Here is a 21053-nt window from a genome sequence, read left to right as displayed (position 1 = left end):
TATAGATTTTTAGGTTGTGCCCCTTTATTGGCCTTATCCCCTATAGAGCTTACATTATCCCTGTAATAAGCTTCCCTTCGTCAGTGTGTAAAGCTGGCGTGTCTGTGTTATAGAAGTATCCCATATGCATAAAAAGGACCATCAACACATGGGTATCAGGCCAAACAGAATTTCACTTTCTAAGGTGGATGTCAAATTTCTAATTCTTCTTCAGGATTCTTGCTTCAGGAAAAGGGGGCCCGTGGGAGAGGGGCCGAAGTTGCTGCTGTGCATTAGCTATGCTGAGGGGGGTCATAAATTTCGGTTGTCAGCGTTTTCCGTGACTTTGTGGTGAAGGTAGTCTAGCTTTCATGTCATACATGAAATATGTTAGATCCCATCTTTAACGTAGAAACCACAGTTGTTTGGTTACAGTCTTGAAGGAGGTTGGTGGTCAGTGTTGCAACATTCAAGTGAGATTTAGGAAATTCTTATGTTGTATTCTCAAGAGAAACAATTTACTCTGAGGCTAAGGAATATTTGCTTTTCCTCAGCAGTTTCTAAAGGCATGCATGAGGGGCAATAAGCGGATATGTTCCACCCTGGCATCTCAACGCTGCAAAAGTAAAACCGTTCCCTTTGCCGTGGGCTCTTTGATATAATCATTGGCTGAACTCTCAAAATGTTGAGCTGAATCGAAAAGATAGAAATCAGACAAGGAATTATAGCAGAGAGAAAAGGAGTCAGGGAACAGTTGAGAGTGAAGCAGAAAAGTTTTATAGAACGCAACATATGAGAAATAAATCTTTTCAATGTTGAAAGCTATTTTAGTTATCTGCTGAGAAACAGAAATTTCAAACAGCACGATTGCCCCTTTGTCTCTTGGAGAAAATTCCAATATTGTTGTCAAATAACAGCAGTCTTCATGCCCAAATTTCAGAAGGTTTTCAATAATCAGTCTTCTGTGAATCAAAATTAAATTTGAAAGGAAGAGAGTTGTGTTTGGAGCAGGACCGGGTGGGTGGGGAGGAACATAGTCTAGACCTTATCAGATAGTTGTAGGTTCATATTCTAGCTTTTGGCTTTTCCTGGAACAAAGGGATCACACTGAAATCCAATAAGGCACACATCCTCAGAGTGACTTTGTTAAACTTGCAGAGTGCCAAAGCCAGGCCATCATCTGCAACTGTTTGCTTTGGTTCTCCTGAAGAGGTTCACTTAAACACATAGGGGGGAAAAATGCTGAAATTCACTATTTCCTTTAGGTTTCATACTCTTTGAGGGTTAGCAAGCAGGGCCTCCCAGATTCCCTGGGGGGAGAGGTGGTGAGGGTACATGGTTCAATTCACAGTTGGGAAAAGTGAGGCCCACAGGATGATGACATGCTTTTCTCAAGCTCTGTGATAACCCACCAAACAATTCTGTCATTCTCTGAAACTGTATCATCCTTGCAACATCTTGGTCTCACAGTCTACACTCCAAATAACGCTGGAACTGTTGGCATTGAAGCACAGTGAGCGGAGTTTCTGCACTCTTCACTATGTCATGCTGGAAAATAGGAAGATAATTTGCTCCTCTGAATACTAAAAGTGAAGACTTTCTCTTCTCTATTCAGTGCACAAGTAAATATGTTTCTGTGTTGAAGGTAAACATAATGAAGAGAGAAGAATAATGATGTGCTTTGCTGGGGGTAACGCACATTACGTATGACTTAGGTGGCAACGGTGTCTAACGTGGAAACAGACCAAAACATGACTATTTTATTTCTTAAATGCCTGGCTCAGTAAGTATGAACAACAGGGGGTGGGTAGAGCAGAAAAAGCATTTCACGGAGAATCAGGGGACCCAACTCTGCCGATGAATAAGGTCGTTCCATCTTTCTGGGTCTCTGTTTTCTCAGCTGTAAGATGGGAACGTTGGACAGACTGACATGTCCGTCCCTTCCAGTTCTAAAGGCCCGTGACTCCATAAGAAATTCATGACCTTTAGGTTACAGAACTCTCTGCTTACGAACTTCCATGCTACAATCAATGTAATTTTCATTTTGAATGAAATAAAAAGTATATTCAGCGTTTTGACTGCCACAGAATTAGGAGTCACGCCTGGGCAAAAGTGGACATTGCTACTTTCTGGTTTTGCTCCAAAATATGTGTGTTTGGAATTATAAGAGAAGCCCCTCAAGAAATTACTGCAATGATTGACTTTCTCCACCTATGCACTTCTAGTCTTTTAATAACTGGGAGCCAAAATTCCCTGACCAGTAGTTTTAATTTGCATTAAAAACAGATTTATTATTTACAGAAGCACAAAGAATTTATGGGACTCAGAGCTGCAGCTCCAGCTTGGATCTCACCTAATCATAGCCATGGAATCAATTAACAGTTCATCTGTGAAATGTGATAAAATCTTATGAGATACATAGTGCCCAATAACTGAGACTGAGTTGAAAGTATGCTCCATAATAGTAATGGGGCTTCAGGGTTTTACAGTCGCTGTTGAATAGCGTTCCATTAGAAACTCAGTATTCAGGATGGCCACAAAAAAAAAAAAAAAAAACGCTGTGTCTGAACAGATGATAGAGCATTGAGTAATAAACCTGGCCAGCCATTCCTGCTTTGATTAGCTTCCAACACCCTAGAAAAGGGGGCCATTTATTTAAGTGTTCTTGCTCATGGCAAATGAGCTTGTGGGGCTTGGAGTGGGTGGGGAGAAGGAATGAGGGCAGAGCTATAAATTGCTGCAAAGCTAGTGCCTCCAAGAAGGGCTGCTTGGGAGGCCTGGGTAGTCATCTGGGAATGAACCTCCAAGGGGTAGGTGAGAAGGTTCTTAGTGATATCTGGGAATCAGCCTTGTAAAACCTGGGTTCTTTTCTGACTGGGTTAGAGATCATTTTTTAAGATCAAAAATGGTTTTTCCTCCAATCCTTGCTATATCCTCAATTATATGTATTTTTGTACATTGATGGTTTGTACTCTTGTATCACATCAAGCTTTAAAATGTAGCTTTCTTAAATATCATTTGGTCTAAGTCTCTTATTTTACCCTTGAAAAAACTGAGAGCCTAGTGTTGAATGATTGACCCAAGATTATAAAGCCAGCAGATGCCAGAATAAGGGTAGAACAGTCTCTTGATTTTCTGTGGAGCATTCAACAGATTGATGATTCCCTGTGGGCTCTCTAACTGTCCACTGCTGGTGATACAGAACCAACATGTCATTAGTGTTCCATGCACTCATTCAACATAACACAAAGAGCAGGTAAATGACATGGATTTGAGACGAAGAACAAACCCCAAAAGTTTTACCTACATACACCCTGGAATTATACATGCTGGATTTTTGTGTTTTTTTCATTAATTTATTTATTTATTTCTGACTGTGTTGGGTCTTCGTTTCTGTGCGAGGGCTTTCTCTAGTTGCGGCAAGCGGGGGCCCCTCTTCATCGCGGTGCGCGGGCCTCTCACTGTCGCGGCCTCTCTTGCTGCGGAGCACAGGCTGCAGACGTGCAGTCTCAATAGTTGTGGCTCACGGGCCGAGTTGCTCCGCGGCATGTGGAATCTTCCCAGACCAGGGCTCGAACCCATGTCCGCTTCATTGGAAGGCAGATTCTCAACCACTGCGCCACCAGGGAAGCCCCACATGCTGGTTTTATACAGATAAGATGTGCCCAGGAGTATCCCCAGTCATGTTAAATTTCTTAGATAATCGGCTTGAACACGTAGGTCTTACTGAGGCTTAGGATAAGCCGCAGTGACTCAAGCCTGGGCTTCTGTGCTAGAGAAGAGATGTGTGTGGGAGAAACTCTCCCGGTGTCCCCTCTCCTCCCCTAATGGGTATTAGCGTTGACAGCCTCTCACCCTCTACCTCACTGTTTTTTTCTCTACATTTGCAGTTTTGAAACAACAGTAGGATATTTTGGGATGAAGCCAAAGTCTGGTGAGAAGGAGATCACACCTAACTACGTGTTTATGGTGTGGTATGAGTTCTGCAGTGACTTCAAGACAATTTGGAAACGGGAGAGTAAAAACATATCTAAAGAAAGGTAAGGCTCTAATAGATTAACACCCGCTTCGGGGGTCTAGGAAACCTCCTGCTCAAACCTAACGAAGTGTGTGCATCTCACCCGTGTCAGTATCGCCTTTCAGATCAAGTGGATGTTGAGGAAGGATTATTGCCTCAGAGTTCATAGGGAAAATCGGGGGAGGCTTGCTGTCCGCACAAGCAAATACACTCACGTGATCTGATAAGTTACACTTTCTTAACCCCTTCCAATTACTAGCTAGTAAATGAAAGGGGAGCTGTGCTAATTTGCAGCAGATTGCTTCTCTGTGTATTTTCATGTTGGCCCAGGCTAAATGAGGCAGCCTCGCTGTCGCAGACGGTACAGACAAATAAAAGTGAATGCTTTTCCCATTAATATACTGAACTTGCATCAAAGGGAAATCTCCGAGAGTCGGGCCACACTTAACACGGTGTTGAAGCCCCGCTCTGGATTTACAGCGCCACTTCTGACTCCCCGTATCCTGCTGAGGACATCAAACTGCGTGCCGCTCGCCTCACTGCAACCTCCTGATTTTATTAGTTGGGGGTAGAAGGAAAACCTCGGCTCTGAATATAGGGAGAGCGTGTGTGTGTGTGCGTTCTCCTGAGAGAGAGACTGAATTTGGCCCTGTTGATCGGAACAAAAAAGCATTTCTGCTTGATCAGTGTCTTGATCAGGTTGCCACTGTTCTACAAAGGGTGTCGTGGATTTAAACTTCAAACAGGTCTTGCTACTACTCCTGCAGAACAGATGTATGAGAGTGTCATTCAAAGTGGAGTCGGAGACAAATTCTACAAATGAAGGGAAGTGGTTTAATTGTAGCATCTATATCTCACGAAACATTGAGACCTGAAATGCCAAAATTCAGTATTTTTGCTCTTTACTTTGTAATCAGAGAAACGGTATGTACATAATATATCTACACAGACACACACACACACACACACACACACACAGAGTACACTAGTATGTTTTACCTGAAAAAGCTACTTTAAAGGGCTCATAATTTAGAGATTTCTTGACTCAGTCTTACTGAATCTCTAAATATTTTCTCAGGGAATTTTTTCACAAGCCTGCTTTCTTTCTAAGGAAGTCAAAGAGCTTTAAAAATATTTATCAACACATCTTCCCACCATTAACTCTTTTGGAACTTGGGAGTTAAACTGAGTATATCCATTATAGGGATAAAATGAAGCAGAGAAAAGTTAAGTGACATTGTTAAGAAAATAGATTGTTGATAATAACATGAAAAAAAAAAAAACCCCTAAAAATCTTGACATCCAACTCATTGTTCTCACCCTGCAATCTCTTGTTTAGCCCTTTAAGCTAAAATAAGCTTCTGTGGAATACATTCTGTGTTTTGTGAGCCTCAGAGGAAAAGTGACAGAGCCAAGTTCCTCTCTCGCTAACAAGGTAGCAGCTGGGCAGTCAGCTCTCCACGTCCATACCCGAAGGCCAGGGAGCCCCTCAGAGGGCCCTGAATGTCCAGCCTTTGCTAAAGATTTTACACCTGAGATTTTGATCCTAGCCCTTAGTGAATTTGTCCTTGTTGTTGGAGCCCTTAAAATGGTCCCAAAAAACCAACAGAGATGGTAATGAATTGCTTTTCATTTGAATAATCTTCTATTGAAATACTGAACTGTATTCCAAATGGAGGAGTTTTTCCCTATCACAGAAGTTAGACCACACTCATTGTGGGCCTGCGGTGGTTCCAACCACCCTTCAGAATGACCTGTTCTCTGATTCCTAGCGATGGGCACTTGCTGTGCTGCTTCCTGGGTATAGCTGGTGAATTGCCCACTTCACACTCTGTAAACCAACACCTTTAAAGGGTCATGACTTCCCGGGACCCTTTTCAGGTCTTCTCATTTAGCAATTTCAGGGGTTTCTTCATTCCAGCCGTGCTTTGTGAGATGAATCACCAAGGTTTCCAACCTAAAACAACATCTCTGAAAGTTAATGATGGCTCATAAAGTATCTGTGGAAGCAGCTTGTTTACAAAAATCTTTTTGTTAAGAAATGTTAGCGCATTATATATATTACTGCTCATCCAGTTCAGTAAACTGGTTAATATCCAGGGTTTTCTCGTGAAGTGAGGATTTTTTTCAGTTGTTCTCTGTCTGCTAAGGGTTTTAGCTTTTAAACGATTGGAATCACATATTCGTTGTGGTGAAATAAGCGAATTGAATTCTTCTATTACAATCAAATGATAAACAATATGATTGCTTTGTTTTGACCCATATTTAATGATGTTTGATATTGTCATTTTTTATTGTACTTCAACAAATCCCAACAACACTACACGTCAGGAGGTAGCATAAGATAATATGAAGACATCCTCAAAAATTAAACTCATAATCAAATGAAAACCTCATAGCTTGTAATTATTAGGGAAAAAAAAAAAACTATAGTTTGGGATCCCATCCAAAGGAATTTAATCCCCTTGATTTTGAGAGGTATTTGAAGGCCAACTAAAACCCCAAAAATCACTGAGAAAAATTAAGGATCAGTAATAGTATTTTCAAAGAGACAGATTCACTTCCAAATGAAATGGAAGTTTTGAAAACTACTTTAGGTCACTTGAGGTCAATTTTAAGGGACAGAGAATATTTACTTCTTGTTCTGCTTAGTATGGTTTCCATGGATGCACATTAGCTTGATGCAAAATCGAAATGATGCAGCCGCATAGCAGGGTAACAGCTACCCCTCATGAGACCCAGAACGACGTCTGAACACACAGGTGACTGATAAAAACGTCCAATGTGCTTGTGCCTTGAAAATGAATGATAAAGCCCCTATTCTTAAGCTGCTATCAGGACACAATTCTGTATTTGAGTAGAATAGACATAGTATTTCACTGGGGATATGGTTTACCTGCAGATTCACTCTCAGTAGAAGAGCAAGCTACTGTATGATGGTATATTAATGGCATGAAACTTTCCTTGTCGTGTATGCCAATATTAGGCAAAATAGAAAACTTCTGAGTCTAGGCCCAAATCCAGAGTGCCTCGCTCCCTAGACCTTCAGTCTGTGACCCACTCAGTCCTCATGGTGTCCCTAGTACTAGAACTCATCCTCCAGTGAAGTATACCAGGTCCTTCTCTTACCCCTGCTGACTTACTGGCAGTGCTCAGTAGTGTAAAAAACACCTCTAGAGAGAGAGTTGAAACCCAGCATTTTTATGCCATTAATTCGCTTTGTGATCTTGGGCCAGTCACTTATTGCCTGGAGGACCCAAATATCATATCTGTAAAATGTATGTATTGGGATGAAGCAGGAACCAAAGGTTCACTAAGATCTTTTCTAGCTCAAAATCTCTGTGAATCTAGAAACTACTTTTTTTTTTTTAATATTTTGAGAAACTGTTTTATTTCTGAGATAACGCCCCTCACCTTTGCTCTTGAGCTCATAGGGGATTATACTGAAAGACATTCCAAGCCAAGGTCTGGTGGTGAGTGGGGGAGAGATTTGGGGGCAGGGAGAATTTTCACCTTCCTCTTGGACTTGGTAAATGTCTACAGCTTCTTGGCTTACACTCCCAGTTCCTCCTCTAAAATACTAAGGTTGGTCTTGAAGACCACATTTTTTTAACTGAAAGTATACACACAAAAATATTTTCATCTGCATCCAACATTGCGTTTACTGGTTTATGAAAGTTCATCAAGATTTTTATTCTGAGAGGCAGCTTTGCCTCAATTTTACCTTTTCATGCAGTTTTGTATTTGTGTCTCTTGACAGCCAAACAGCCAATGAATTTTTGCAACACACATTTCTTCCACCTATTAAATCAGATTATTCGAGCATATGCATAGTTGCAAGGAGATAACCTAATTTTTGCTGCTACCTTTACTGACTATTCTTTACTCATTTTCTGCTTTTGCTTTTTTTTTTTCCTGTTTAATTATTCTGGGATATACAACCCTTCCTTATGAAGTTCTCCACTATTTAGAATATGTTAAGACTGCTCCCCACATATGCCCACACATGCACACATAGAGGCCACAAACGACTACTCCCCACAAAATGAGCTATGAATTTGCAAAAGGTAAAGAAGTCCTAGGGGGCTCATGACTCCAGGAATAAAGTCTTGGCAAATAATTCAACCCTGAGCCAAAGCAGACTGTAAAAGTACCATTTAAAAACCCATAATGGGTAAGTAATGAGTGAATAAGGAGTTTGGTGAATTTTATGTGAAATGCAAATAAGACATTTCATTATATACATAACTATAATTTACACCATGGGGGAATGGATGGTTAGTTTGGGTTTTTTTAGTTCAGCTAAATAACAACAGAGTTTTTGTTTTAGGTGTATTACTTGCAGTCATTATGGTTAATTATGCAACTGCCATACCCTTGACAGCAGAGCTGTTGTGGAGTTATCCCAAAGCTGTTCTCAGGGCTCACTGCTCAGGTCACTTTAGGACCAGGAGCTGGGGACTTAGAGAGGCCATCACTCAACCCACAAAGAAGCCGTTGATTGCAGTGTAGACATCGCAGGAATTCCTCTCTTTATATGACAGTTATTCCTGGAAAAAGTTCCATAAACTAAAATTTTTATTTATTGAATCATGATCATTACAGTAACATCTAACAAGTTACCCTAGCCCTCTGTTATGTGGTTAAATGATTTATATACACTTAACTGCTAAGAAGCTTCATATTTTAAAGGACTCCTTTAATAATACGAATAATCACCCCCAAGTTACTTGGCAAAACTTTGAATTTTCCTAAGTCACATTTGAAGGCAGTTCTGTACAAATACACAAACAGTAAATGTCCCAACAAGTTAACTTATAAACAGAATGTGTGATTATCATAATCACAAAGAATAAAACCCGCTTATTTCCCAAGCAATGAATTTAAAACTACTTCTGCAAAATTAAAAATATGCCATGAGTAAGGAGAGGAGATTGTAGACTTCTAAATGGTAAAAATTATGGGATCATTGATTCTTAAAAATTAAAACACGTCTTTTGACCCTCTTTCCTCTGGAAACTAGCGATCTCCTGTTCCTTCCAGCTTCTTAAAAGAAGAGTTTATATACATTTCCTCATTTCTTTTTCCATAATACACATCCACTCCTTTCTGTATCAGTAAGAATAAAGCCTCGGCTGCCATAACAAAGACCAAAGTAACTGTTGCTTAAACAAGAAAAATTTATTTTACTTTTGCCTAACAATCTTGAGTATAAATTGTTTAGAAGTTCAGAACCCAGATTCCTTTTCTCTTGTGGCCACCATCATTAGGTGTGGTCCTTATTCACAAGTGGAAAGATGGCTCACATCACGTCCGCCAGCGCCACTGCTGCTGAGTTCCTGCCAGTAGAAAGGGGAGGGCACACCATTTCCTTTAAAGGGGGGTGGACCTGGAAGGTACACGTATTTCATTGAGCAAAACTTAGTCTCACGGCTATATGCAAGGGAGACCAGGAAATGCAAGTTTATCTGGGAGCCATGGGCCCAGCTAAAGACTCATGGGTTCCATTACTAAAGGGAGCAGAAGAAATGGATGTTGAGACCAGTGGCAGACTTTGCCACCTTTGCCATTTGTGAAATCAGACAGCCAACTCCTTGCCACTACTAGCTTTTGACACTGATGATAGTTTCTTCCATCCTGAAGATGCTCTGAGGGTATTCTGGGTTTCCTTCTGCAAAGGTGACCGCCACCCTTCTATTTCCTTCATCGGCTCGTCTTTTTCTTCTATTCCTTATGTGTGGACCTTCCCCAGGGTTCAGATCTCTGTTCCTCTTTTCTGCGCCGTACTCTATCCCTAGTTAATCCCAACCATTCTCATCGCTTCACCTGTCACCTCTTTGCCAAGTCCTCCTACCCAGAAACAACCTCTTAGTTCTAAGTCTTAGAGTCAGATCTCCTACTTCATGCTAAACGTTCCCACCGGCTGCCCAACTTTCGTCTGCAATTCAGTATGCCTACTCTGAGGGTCCCTAAATTTCATTTGCACCCTTCTCCTCCTCCTAGTAGCCAAAGGCAGGCTGGAAACCTGAACTGTCTTTAATGCTACAAGATTCACTTTCCACCCGCGGCTAACTTCTCAGTTTTACCTCCTTAGTGGTTATTCTTTTTCACCCTGTTTTCTCAGTGGCTTTGCCTAGTTCGGGACCTCATCTCTCACCTGGATTATTGCTACATCCTTCTGACTGTTCTCTCTGCCTATAGTTTTTCTATTTCCTCTTCATTGGCCCTTAATATTGTATCCAGCTATCTTTCTAAAACAGAAGTTAGATCACATCTATTTCTTTGAACATATCCTGTTTAAGCATATTCTGTTCTGAAATAAAGGGAAGAAAATCAGCCATGATTGGTACTCATATTCATTAACTTTGGGGGCCTTACAACAGCCCTGAAAAAGTGTATTACTATTGTGCAGATAAGCAGAGGAGAGAGTAAACGAATTACCAACATCACAGTTTCACTCCTAAGCAACAGAATAGGGATAATGACCGAGGTCTTATGTGACACTAAAGCTTGAGCTTTTTCAAGTATTCTGTATTCCTCCCAAATTAGAGCATGAGCCTCCAAAAACTTGCCTTAACTCACTTTCCAACCTCATTTCCCATATCCTCATCCCCCACATACCCATGATATTGACTCAGTGTTTCTCACATCTACACATTCTTGCCTGGTGTTCTCATTGGGTAATTTCTTTACGTTGCATTGTCCGAGCTATTTCCTGCTGGTCAAAACATAGTCAGTCATCTTCTAAGGGCGACCTCCAAAACCTCTCCCCTAAAAAATCTTCTGAAATACCCCTAAGTAAAAGAATTACATCTTTCTCTGGTCTCGGATAGCATATTTTTCTTACCATCCTTTAGCACTTAATTCCTTCCAACTTGTTACTTTAGCACTTTACGTGTCTTTTTCCACCTTTAGGACAACATAAACCCATTCCTTATCGTATCTTCTATGGTGCATTCTCCAGCACGGAGCCTGCTAATTGTTTACTGATAGAGAAAGGACTTCACAACATAGTACAAAATGATACTGAGCACTGAAGATCCTGGGCAGTGTGAGTTTGGAGGAGGAAATGATTCCTAAGGAATGAGGAGGCTGGGGAGGGCTTTGGGAAGATGGTTAGCCATAAACAAGGCCACCCTCCACAAAAGCTGTAGAAGGGATTCAGAAGCCAGTACGGGAATGTTGGATGTCAGCTGCTCCCAAATCTGGCAGGTCTTCCAAATCACCTGGAGAGCTTTGTAAAAAAGTAAGCAGGGGCTTCCCTGGTGGCGCAGTGGTTGAGAATCTGCCTGCCAATGCAGGGGACACGGGTTCGAGCCCTGGTCTGGGAAGATCCCACATGCCGTGGAGCAACTGGGCCCGTGAGCCACAACAACTGAGCCTGCGCGTCTGGAGCCTGTGCTCCGCACCAAGAGAGGCCACGATAATGAGAGGCCCGCGCACCGCGATGAAGAGTGGCCCCCGCTTGCCGCAACTAGAGAAAGCCCTCACAGAAACGAAGACCCAACACAGCCAAAAATAAATAAATAAATTAATTTAAAAAAAAAAAAAAAAAAAAAGTAAGCAGATCTACCAAATCAGAATCCCAGAGGATTAGAACCTAGGGATCTGCAGTTTTAGAAAGCTCCTCGTAGAGAGGATGAGCAAGAACACATTTTGTGTTTGGTTGCTTCAGTAAATACCTTGGCTTCATCCCTTGCTGAAATCTATCAGGTTAGCTTTGGAGATGGGAGAAAGAAGTTCATCTTTCCAAGAGATTCTTTTTTTTAAATACTGGTGCTTCTTTTTTTTTTTAAAGGAATTCCTTTATTTTTGTTATTTTTATTATTTATTTTTAGCTGAGTTGGGTCTTCGTTTCTGCGCAAGGGCTTTCTCTAGTTGTGGCAAGCGGGGGCCACTCTTCATCACGGTGCGCGGGCCTCTCACTATCGCGGCCTCTCTTGGTGCGGAGCACAGGCTCCAGACGTGCAGGCTCAGTAGCTGTGGCTCACGGGCCCAGTTGCTCCGCGGCATGTGGGATCTTCCCAGACCAGGGCTCGAACCCGTGTCCCCTGCATTGGCAGGCAGGTTCTCAACCACTGCGCCACCAGGGAAGCCCCCAAGAGATTCTTACTACGTCCAGCCAAGTTTGGGAACTGTTAGACTCAGGTGATCGTGAAGGTCTCTTCCAGCCCTTATTTCCTGTGGTTTTAGGTGGGAAATGAGCTGGACATTGACAGAGCAGATGAATTCAGCTACGTAGAGATGAAAGTGGTAAGGACATCTTGGAGATCACATGGCAAAGGCCTGGGCTTGGAAGGCTGAACACACATTTTGGAAGAATCACACAGCATGATTTCAGGGGCCAGCCTAATTGCCGTGTTTCCTGTGCATCCTCGGAGTACACACCGTCTCCCATCTATTTGCACTTTGCATTCCCATAACATAAATGTGCACCACTTAATCAGCTTGATTTAAGCACATACTTTTAAAATACCTATTCATTCGTAAGTGCTGTACAAGCTATGAGACCCTATTCCGGAAGAATTTAATCTGGTGATCACAATGCCTCCTTCATAAAGCTTTCCCCAATCTCTGTGAGCTATCTTTCCTCCAATATTGGGGCAGGGGGAGATGGTTACTATCTCTTTAATGTTGGCATTAGTGATTCCTTTTTCATTCATCTTCTTATAGACATTTCCCCCTCAAATAAATCATAAGCTGTAGAAGACAAGGGCAATGCCTCATACTTCTTTGTTCTCTGTCTACCATCTTATATTTCCTTATACGTAGTGAGTGCTCAATTAATATTTGTTGAACAAATAAACAGTCTCTGTGTTTTCGTTTGCCACATTGAAATTGATTACAGAATTTGCTGTCTACTGCTGATAGATGAGAGATCTTATTTATTTAGACTTTGGTGGTAGAATTCCCCAAACATATCCCATATGGGTTGCTTTTGCTCAAGTATCTAAAAATCTTTATAGCTTGGTTAAAGAGGATAGACATGTTCAAAACAAGAAAGACTAGTTAATGGGGTAAAACAATCACCTTCTCTGTTCTTGCCTGTATTACTTTCAATTTGTCTTAAAAAAAAAAAAAAAAAAGAAAGAAAGAAACAAAGAAGGAAGTGAAGGTCTTTGGGATTCGGGCTGTGTCAAGCCTCACGCCTCTTAAGAGCTCACATAAGAACCTTTGAGAGCGACCGTCCACGCGCTCTTTCCCTAGCTTGGCAGACAGCAGTGGAAACCCAAAGTAAGTCTCCTTCATTCAGCTAGAATATTTCTAAGTTACTTATCTGTGGGACTCCTGACAGCTCCTGCCTTGGGCAGAGAATAGATGGAATAGGGGGCTGCCTGGGGAGTATGATTTGAGGGGCGCCAGAAAGGCTGCCTGCTCCACCCAATCTCCCCTGCTTCCTCCCCCTTTTCGTTTTAGTCACCCCTGCAAACAGGCTCTGATCAGTTCCAGTTTTTGGTGAGACTCGGTAGGTGGTAAAGGTTTCAAAACCAAAGTGGGAGCGGGGGCGGGAGTTGGCATCTACAAGCACGTGCATGTCTTCATTATCAGAATTGGAAATGTCTTCCAAAGACAAGCAATGCATTGCAATTAAACTTGCAGATTTATGTCCCAGGGCCGGCTTGAGTTTCCAGGCTGTCTCCCAGACGCCCCTCCCCGAACAAGGAAACGCAATGCTGTTACCTTTCACTCCACACCTAAATCGCCCAGGCGGCTCAGGGTGTTTCGTCTACCAAGTGCAGAGTGATTGGCTTTAACTGATCATGCATTCCAGGGCAAGTCCAGGACCCCCCCCCCCTACTTCCACTCCCCTGTGGCCTGGGGGAGACGCTCTGCAAACGGAAGCGGTCTTTGTTCTGCAATTAATCATTTGAAGTCAAAGTGTGTTTGGGAACTACAAGTGATAACCCGCAAAAGCTATCAAGTGACTGATTGTGTAGCTGGTGAAATGCGGTCTCTAGGAGGACTTCCTTCATTGTAAATAGAAAAATATCTTAGGAATGAGGTAGGGAAAGTTGTCAAATGTAGGAAGTGGAAGTGATGGGCTAATTTATCATGGAATCACTGAGAGGCTAGATTCTGATGTGTAAGGAGCTAAGTCTTTTAAGTCTAAGACCTGCCTTACTTTCCTGCTGGTCTGTCTTACCATGGCTGCTAGTGAGACTGGCCTGGGGGACACAGGGATGGAAGGGTTAGTCAAGGTCAAGGGTCAGACTCTGAAGAGGGAATAAGCATTGAAGAGTGTGTGTCTGTCCAAGTCTGTGGCCCTGCTGGCCTGCCTGAGATAAATGATTTTGAGGCTACCCATTATTTCATATTGTCTATGGCTGTCTTCTCTGAGTTTTATTTCCTTACCCTTTGCAAGCATTCCACATAGACGAGTCCATGATGTTTCCATCAGCTGCAGCAGTGAGGAAGAAATGTCCCTTTACACTGGGGAGTTAATGAATTTAGTCTTTGTGTTGTTGGGTTTTTTTTTTAATTGAAGTATAGTTGATTTACGACACTGTGTTAGTTTTAGGTGGACAGCACAGCAATTCAGTTATACTTATATTGTGTTGTTGGTTCTATATTGACAATAAAGAGTGACTTTATTTCATTGGCTTTCATAACTGTTATCGCTGTGTAGTAGTTATATCAAGAATTCAGAAATACCTCGTGAGGGACTGTTGTCAAGGTGGGTAGAAATAAGGGCAGTTCCCAAGGCCCCTGGCAGGTCTCCCTGATTGCATTTACTTATTTAGAACCGAAGATGGATGTTAACCCTCTTTCCCCCAACTGTGGAGAAACAACCTCAATGTCCTCAACGAAGTGAGGACAGTACCTGTGGAGGCTTGGGAGTATCAGAAGATGCAAAGAAACCCCACAAAGCTCACACGCCTTCCCTCTAATGTCCAGGTTACTAGGCAATGGCTGGAAGGGTAGCCTGACATAGCTACGCCTTCTAAAAGCACAACGTTAAAAACAACCCCTACGATGTTAACACCAGGGAATCCTAATGAGGAAAATACCGGGATGTTGCCCTCAACCTTCTCCATCTAAAATACATAAACCATGTGCTATTGAGCTTTCTTAAGCAATAAAGCCACTCCCACACCTCCCCAAAGTCTCTTTGGATAGTATTCTTTGCTCCTTGACCTAATGCTACTTAGTTCAAGGCTACAAGGAGATCATAGGAAAAGAGTGGATAGTCAGTTGGTATTTCATCTCTGCAGCTTCTTATACACCGTCTCTGATTTTCTTCTCCTAAAGGGGGACCATAAAAATAGTACCATTTACTTATAGAAGAAGGTGTCCCTAATAATGGTTCGTAAAGTCAACCCACATTGGGAAGCCAGACTGGCAAGTTATTTATTTACAAGCATGATCTTCAGTAGGTGCCATCCCACAAAACCTTGTCTACCCTTCACAGGGCCCCAGGCCACAATTTACGGGGCCATGGACAAGGGCATGTTTTTCTCATGCTCCTTTGCTGATCATGTTCTTCTGTGTATTTCAGAATAGCCACCAGAAGGAAGAGTTCTCGTGCTTGGTAGATTCTGGTTCACATGTCTTTAAATTTTAGGATAAGCCTAGTGACATAGTGATTTGGACCTTCAGTTTTTATTTATCCTGTTTTTTTAGGGAACTTGGGTGTTATTCCCTGTAGCATGCTGACTCAGAGGCCCATTACTACACATACTGGTGCACAGAAGCCTGCCCTGTTCCCTTTCTAGACTATTTTGACCTCTTTAGCGATGACTGATATTAAGTCTTCTTTAAACAGATTTACATTACTGCTGGTCAGATTTCATGCTTTTACCCACATGCATTTTATGAACTATATTCGTGCAATGCCTCCCTTTTCTTCGCCTTCATCCACTGATGTTCCCAAAGCCATTGACTTTGAATATCTTCAGTGAAGATGTGTACACGGTCTGGGTCATGCAGTGGTTAATGTTTTTAGGTCACACTGTACTGGATGGCTAACGGAGCTTCCTCTTTGAAGCTAGTAGCTCTATAGGCAAAACTTGACTTCTGCAATCCTGAAGTCGCTTCCTCAGTCCCGTTGTCAACATTACAAGAGTTGAGTGGTTTATTAACAAGTACGTCCTGGTAATATAACCAGATTGTCTATTTTCCACTTGCTGAAATGAATTGGTCATTTTCATTTGGAGGATTTCTAACAAATAAACCAACAGGCATTTAAAACAGAATGGTAATTTGTGGGGGCCATCTACCCGTTTTTCTTCATTTTTAAAAAATATTTTATTATTTTTTTAGAGCAGTTCTAGGTTTACAACAAAATTGAGAGGTAGGTGGATTTCCTACAGAGAATTCCCATGTATCTCCTTGTCCCCAGACATGCATAGCCTCCTCCGTTATCAACATCACTCATCATAATGATACTTTTTTTTTTTAACCAAAGATGAATATTATTGACACACAATAATTACCCAGAGTCCATAGTTTTTACCTTAGGGTTCACTGTTAGTGTTGTCCATTCTGTGGGTTCAGACAAATTGCGTAATAATATAATCCATCATTATAATATCATACAGAATATTTTCACTGCCCTAAAGCTCCTCTGCACTCTGCCTAGTCACATCTCCTCCTTGCCACACAGTCACTCATCTTTTTATTGTCTCCATAGTTCTGCCTTTTCCAGAACATTTACTCATTTTTAAATACTAAAATTAAGTAACCCCACTCTTTAGAGCGTAGATTCCAACCTGAGCCATGATTTGAGATCAGTTGTGTCCAGACACCTATTAGTTGCCTGTGCGACTTTCTTTCATTAAAAATATAACCTAGCCTCATACTTAAGAATTATTCAAAAGTTAATAGGTTGACAGTCTTGTTACACTTCAGACAGTTATTTGGAATGGGAAAGAAAGGCAAAGGGAAGGAACAGATGACCCAAAGAAAATGTTAATTGCAGTCACAGAATTAAAGTGGGAGGAACCTTAGGGTGTAATCAGTTGGATTCATTTCATCTTCATTCTAGGGTAGTAAGAGCAAAGGAAGCAAACAGAAATTGGAGAGTAGAATAGGACCCAAATCAGGAAGATCAGTTAAAATTCCCAGAAAGACCACAAAGAAAATGAACCATAATGAAATGTAAGGTAATTCCTGACTTTAGGACAGGGAAGTAAGTGGGTGCCCCCCTGGGCACTTAGTTTTCCCACACTTCGGCTCCTCTGAATCTGTCCCCATGGTGCCTGTCTGTGAGTATTTGTCAGAGACTGTCCATCTCCCAGGCTTAGAACATATCTGGAAAGCACCACGCAGAGGAGAGTGGCAGAACTGGCTGTGTTTTGATTTTTACAGATTTGATATTTTATTAGAGCCCCAAAGCTGAAATCTGGTGGCTATGGCTGTCAGAAGAACCATTCTTTTAAGAGGCCTTGTCTTCTTAATCAGCTGTTCATCTCCCAGATATCCCTGGACAGTTCTTTAGGAAGAAGACTTCTATTGGCTCTCACTCTCCTGAACAGGAAGGGTATTTTTTTCTCTTCCCCACCTAAGAGATTCAATGGGTTCTGTTGAGTTCCATACATAGTGTTTTCCAACTTTTTTTTCTAAACAGCAGAGCTTTTTTTATCCAAATGAAAACATTCATGAAACCCCAATATATAAAACAGATTAAATTAAGCTTTTCTGGTTGAAGCAGGCTTGCAGATGTTGGGGTTAAGAGAATCCTTAACTCTTCCTTCTTTTCCTGAGGCACCTTTGCTGAGGCTCTTTGGAAGACAGTTTGAAAATGCTGCTCTAAGTTATTGGTTTTTCCATTAGTGACAAGGAGTACGAAACAGCCTGAACACTCTACCCCACCTCCTATATCTCACTTACCTCTTGGTTGGCTGGCATGCCCAATCCCTATGGTTAAAAATGAAGGCACTTCTGTTATTGTAAAGTTCAGGATGATTTCAGTATATTCTGCCTTGTACATCATGAGCCAATGAAATACTGGATGTCAAAAGAATAAAGACATCGTACTTCTTCAATCTCACAGAAGGCTGGGCTCTGAGTTGGTTTGATTCAGCTGCAGGAATATACATCTAGCCTGTAGAAACCCCAAAGTATGCTCAGATCTCCCAGAAAAGGAGGCTGTAATGTGGGGAGCCTGAGCCTTTAAGTGGAAAGGCGTATCATTCTTTGGGATGCAGTTGCCTCAGCTGCCTTGTGATCCCAGCTCTCTAATGGGTTAAGAAAAAGTGTGATTTTGTACCTTATCCAGATCTTTTCATTTAGGATGGGAATAATGTTCTCTTGTAGCTTTCTAACTGGAAGCAGAATTCCCTCCCCAACCAACCAAGGTTGCAAATCATTTCTGTAGAACAAGGACTAAGCAGGACCATCTGAGGACATATGTCACTGTCCTATCTCATATTCACGTCTTTCCTCAGTAGACTTTGGCAGCAACTGAAATTTACTGGGGCCCTTAATAACTCTCTAGGGATGTGTTATAACGGAAAGGAAGAAAAGGTTTTCAGAAATCACTTTTATTAAAGCATTTGTAAATTGAAAGTAGTTATTTTCTTTCTCTAACTTACTTGTATGTCTTCCTCCCTATATTTCAGAATTTTTTTTTAGAGGGCATGAGATGTAACCTTTGAAATCAAGTCTAGGTATTTGCCTATGAGTAATCATGAGCAACTATGTGTGAGAGTCTAGCGTAAATATTTAGACCCGAAACAAAAACAGAACCAAGATCTAGGCCAGAACCAAAGACAAGTCCATGAGCAATGAAGCCAAGGGAGAAATCGAGCATGGCTGTAGCTAGAAATTGTCCAACCAGTTCTCTTTGACTGCATGCAACAAAGTCCTTACCTCCTAAGTGAGAGAGGCAAATTCCAGACTTGGGGAAAGTTGTATAACCTCTCTGAGCCTCAGTCTCCTTGGGGGCAAAGTAATGTGGATACTTTCAGGAATCCTGGAATATGTACATAATCTGACATGCATAAATATTTAGCACATTTGGGTGGCCTTGAGCACCCTTTCTTTTTCCGTATTTAGGACTCAACCAGCTAATCAATAACCGGAGCTAGATTTTTTAATGCTGTTACATTTTATTTTTTTCCCAAGGCTAAATGCAAAAGATAATAGTCCTACAACTTCTGGGTATTTACTAAACATTTAGGCTTGTTTGAGGTAAAGCGGAGAAAAGCTGTCAATGCAAGTCATTTGTCTTTCACTTAGATATTTGCTAACAACTGACTGCTGCATGGCACAGGGCTAGATGTGGGATCAGGGAGAAGACCCAGTATGCAGAAGCCGTGATCACTGTCTTCAAGTGGTTCCAGTGGTTTGAGGGAAATAGGACACCTATACAGTCCTAAGAGGAAAAGTTCCTAAGTGCCGTAAGAGAGGCACAAAGTGCCCTTTCACTTGAGAAAAGAGCAATTACTTCTGACTAAGAGAGATGAAGGAAGCTTTCATGACTCTGGCACTTAAGCTGAGACTAGAAGAATGGGAAGAATTTGAACACACGGAAATGAGTAAGAAAGTCATTGAGGGAACAGTAAGAGCGAGATGCGGGGGTGAGAAAAGCCTTGGTAGAAAGAAGAGTGAGAAGTTTGGACAGGACGGGGAACACATGGAGTGAGGTGAAGGAAAGGATGCTTGATAAGTAATCACAGATAATAAGTTTCTTTAATTTTCATAGCAATTGTGTTATTTAGGTATGGTATTATTTCCACTTTTAAGTTGAAATTGAGTTGAGGCTCAGAAGGGTTAAGTGATTTGTCCAAGGACAGTATTGAACCAGATCTGGGTCTGAAAAGGTAAGATAGACCAGTAAACTAAGTTCAAAACAGGGGCAGTTTTGATTGCCAGAGTAAGGAATTTGGATCCTATACTATAGTTCAAATCCAGCCCACAACTGGTTTTTGTAAATAAATTTCTTAGAACACGACATTGCACTGCCCTTCATTTGTGTATTTTTTAGGGCTCCTTTCACGCTACAACAGCAGCATTGAGTAGTTCCAGAGACCATATGGCTCACCAAGTCTAGAACACTGACTCTCTGGCCCTTTATAGGAAACCTTTGCTACCCCGGCTGAAGTTGATTGGGAGTCACTGAGAGTTTTTGAGAAGGGAGGTGACATTCTTAAGAGTTACGCATTGATAATCGAGACCATGTTCATCAGTAGGATGGATCAGAGGGAACTAGATCATTTCAAAGGCTACTTCATTGTCTGGGTCCTCATCCCTGGGCTCCTGAACTATCACAGAAGCCTTCCAGCAAGTCTCCGGCCAAAACTTCGAAGCTTAGAGAGTCCAGGCGGGCAGCAAAAACGAGTGGTGTGTGCCGGGTATAAGAAAACCAGTTGTGCACACAAGCTGGAAGATGGCACCACTGGACAGCCTCGGGCTGAGGATAGGATGGGGAGTGATGGCAAGTGTTGCAGACTGAGGTGTTGCCGCACAGAAGTGCCACTCAATGTTGCTGCACCTTCCAGTTTTGTAAGGGAGGTGAGAACTTTGTATTCTTGTGTGAAGTCTCTGCATTACACACGCGAGCTCGAGCTCGCATTTATTTAAACCTCCTGTGGTTGATGGAAACTGAACTTACATTTGTTTAAACCCTCTGAGGTCGATCACACTGCTGACCTCTACTTTGCAGTCTCTTCCCACGTCATTACCAGAACACTGATGCTGGGTGAATTTAATGTGATCAACGATAGCAGCTTGCTGTAGCTTCTTCAGCAGGTATAGGACACTTTGCCCATGGTTTTTGAAGGACATTTGAGAGACAGGTGGACAGACAGATTGACTGACTGACTGACCACCCAGTCATCCAAACATCAACCTCTCGTCAGGTCAAAGCGGTTTTTAAGACCTGCCTGTATGCTCCATCATAACAATGGACGTAACGTAGCCAGACTGTCAGAATATTTAAGCGTTTGTCTTTCATCAAGGCTAAGTTTCATATTGTATGATACGAAAGCCATTGACAAACAGCCTTGCCCTCCACAATTAGCTTTGCCCTTTAATGTTAAGGACATATAGAGAACCTCGTGAGAATTTGCTGGTTTGTATTTTGCAGGATCAGTTTTGAGCACTGGTGATGTTG

The 21053-nt window shown here is 41.9% G+C and overlaps 1 protein-coding gene across 2 annotated transcripts in view; it reads left to right on the top strand.

Annotated features, from left to right (window-relative positions):
• FMN1 (formin 1) overlaps positions 1-21053 on the top strand; it is a 420519-nt gene that overhangs the window by 387079 nt on the left and 12387 nt on the right. For both annotated transcript variants that reach the window (XM_036844040.1, XM_036844041.1), the window contains one exon: positions 3870-4019. In XM_036844040.1, coding sequence (XP_036699935.1) covers positions 3870-4019 — 150 coding nt within the window. The remainder of the gene's footprint in view (positions 1-3869; positions 4020-21053) is intronic.

This window comes from Balaenoptera musculus, chromosome 2 (genome assembly GCF_009873245.2).
Source record: "Balaenoptera musculus isolate JJ_BM4_2016_0621 chromosome 2, mBalMus1.pri.v3, whole genome shotgun sequence".
Taxonomy (NCBI): domain Eukaryota; kingdom Metazoa; phylum Chordata; class Mammalia; order Artiodactyla; family Balaenopteridae; genus Balaenoptera; species Balaenoptera musculus.
This window is presented reverse-complemented; position numbering and strand designations above follow the sequence as displayed.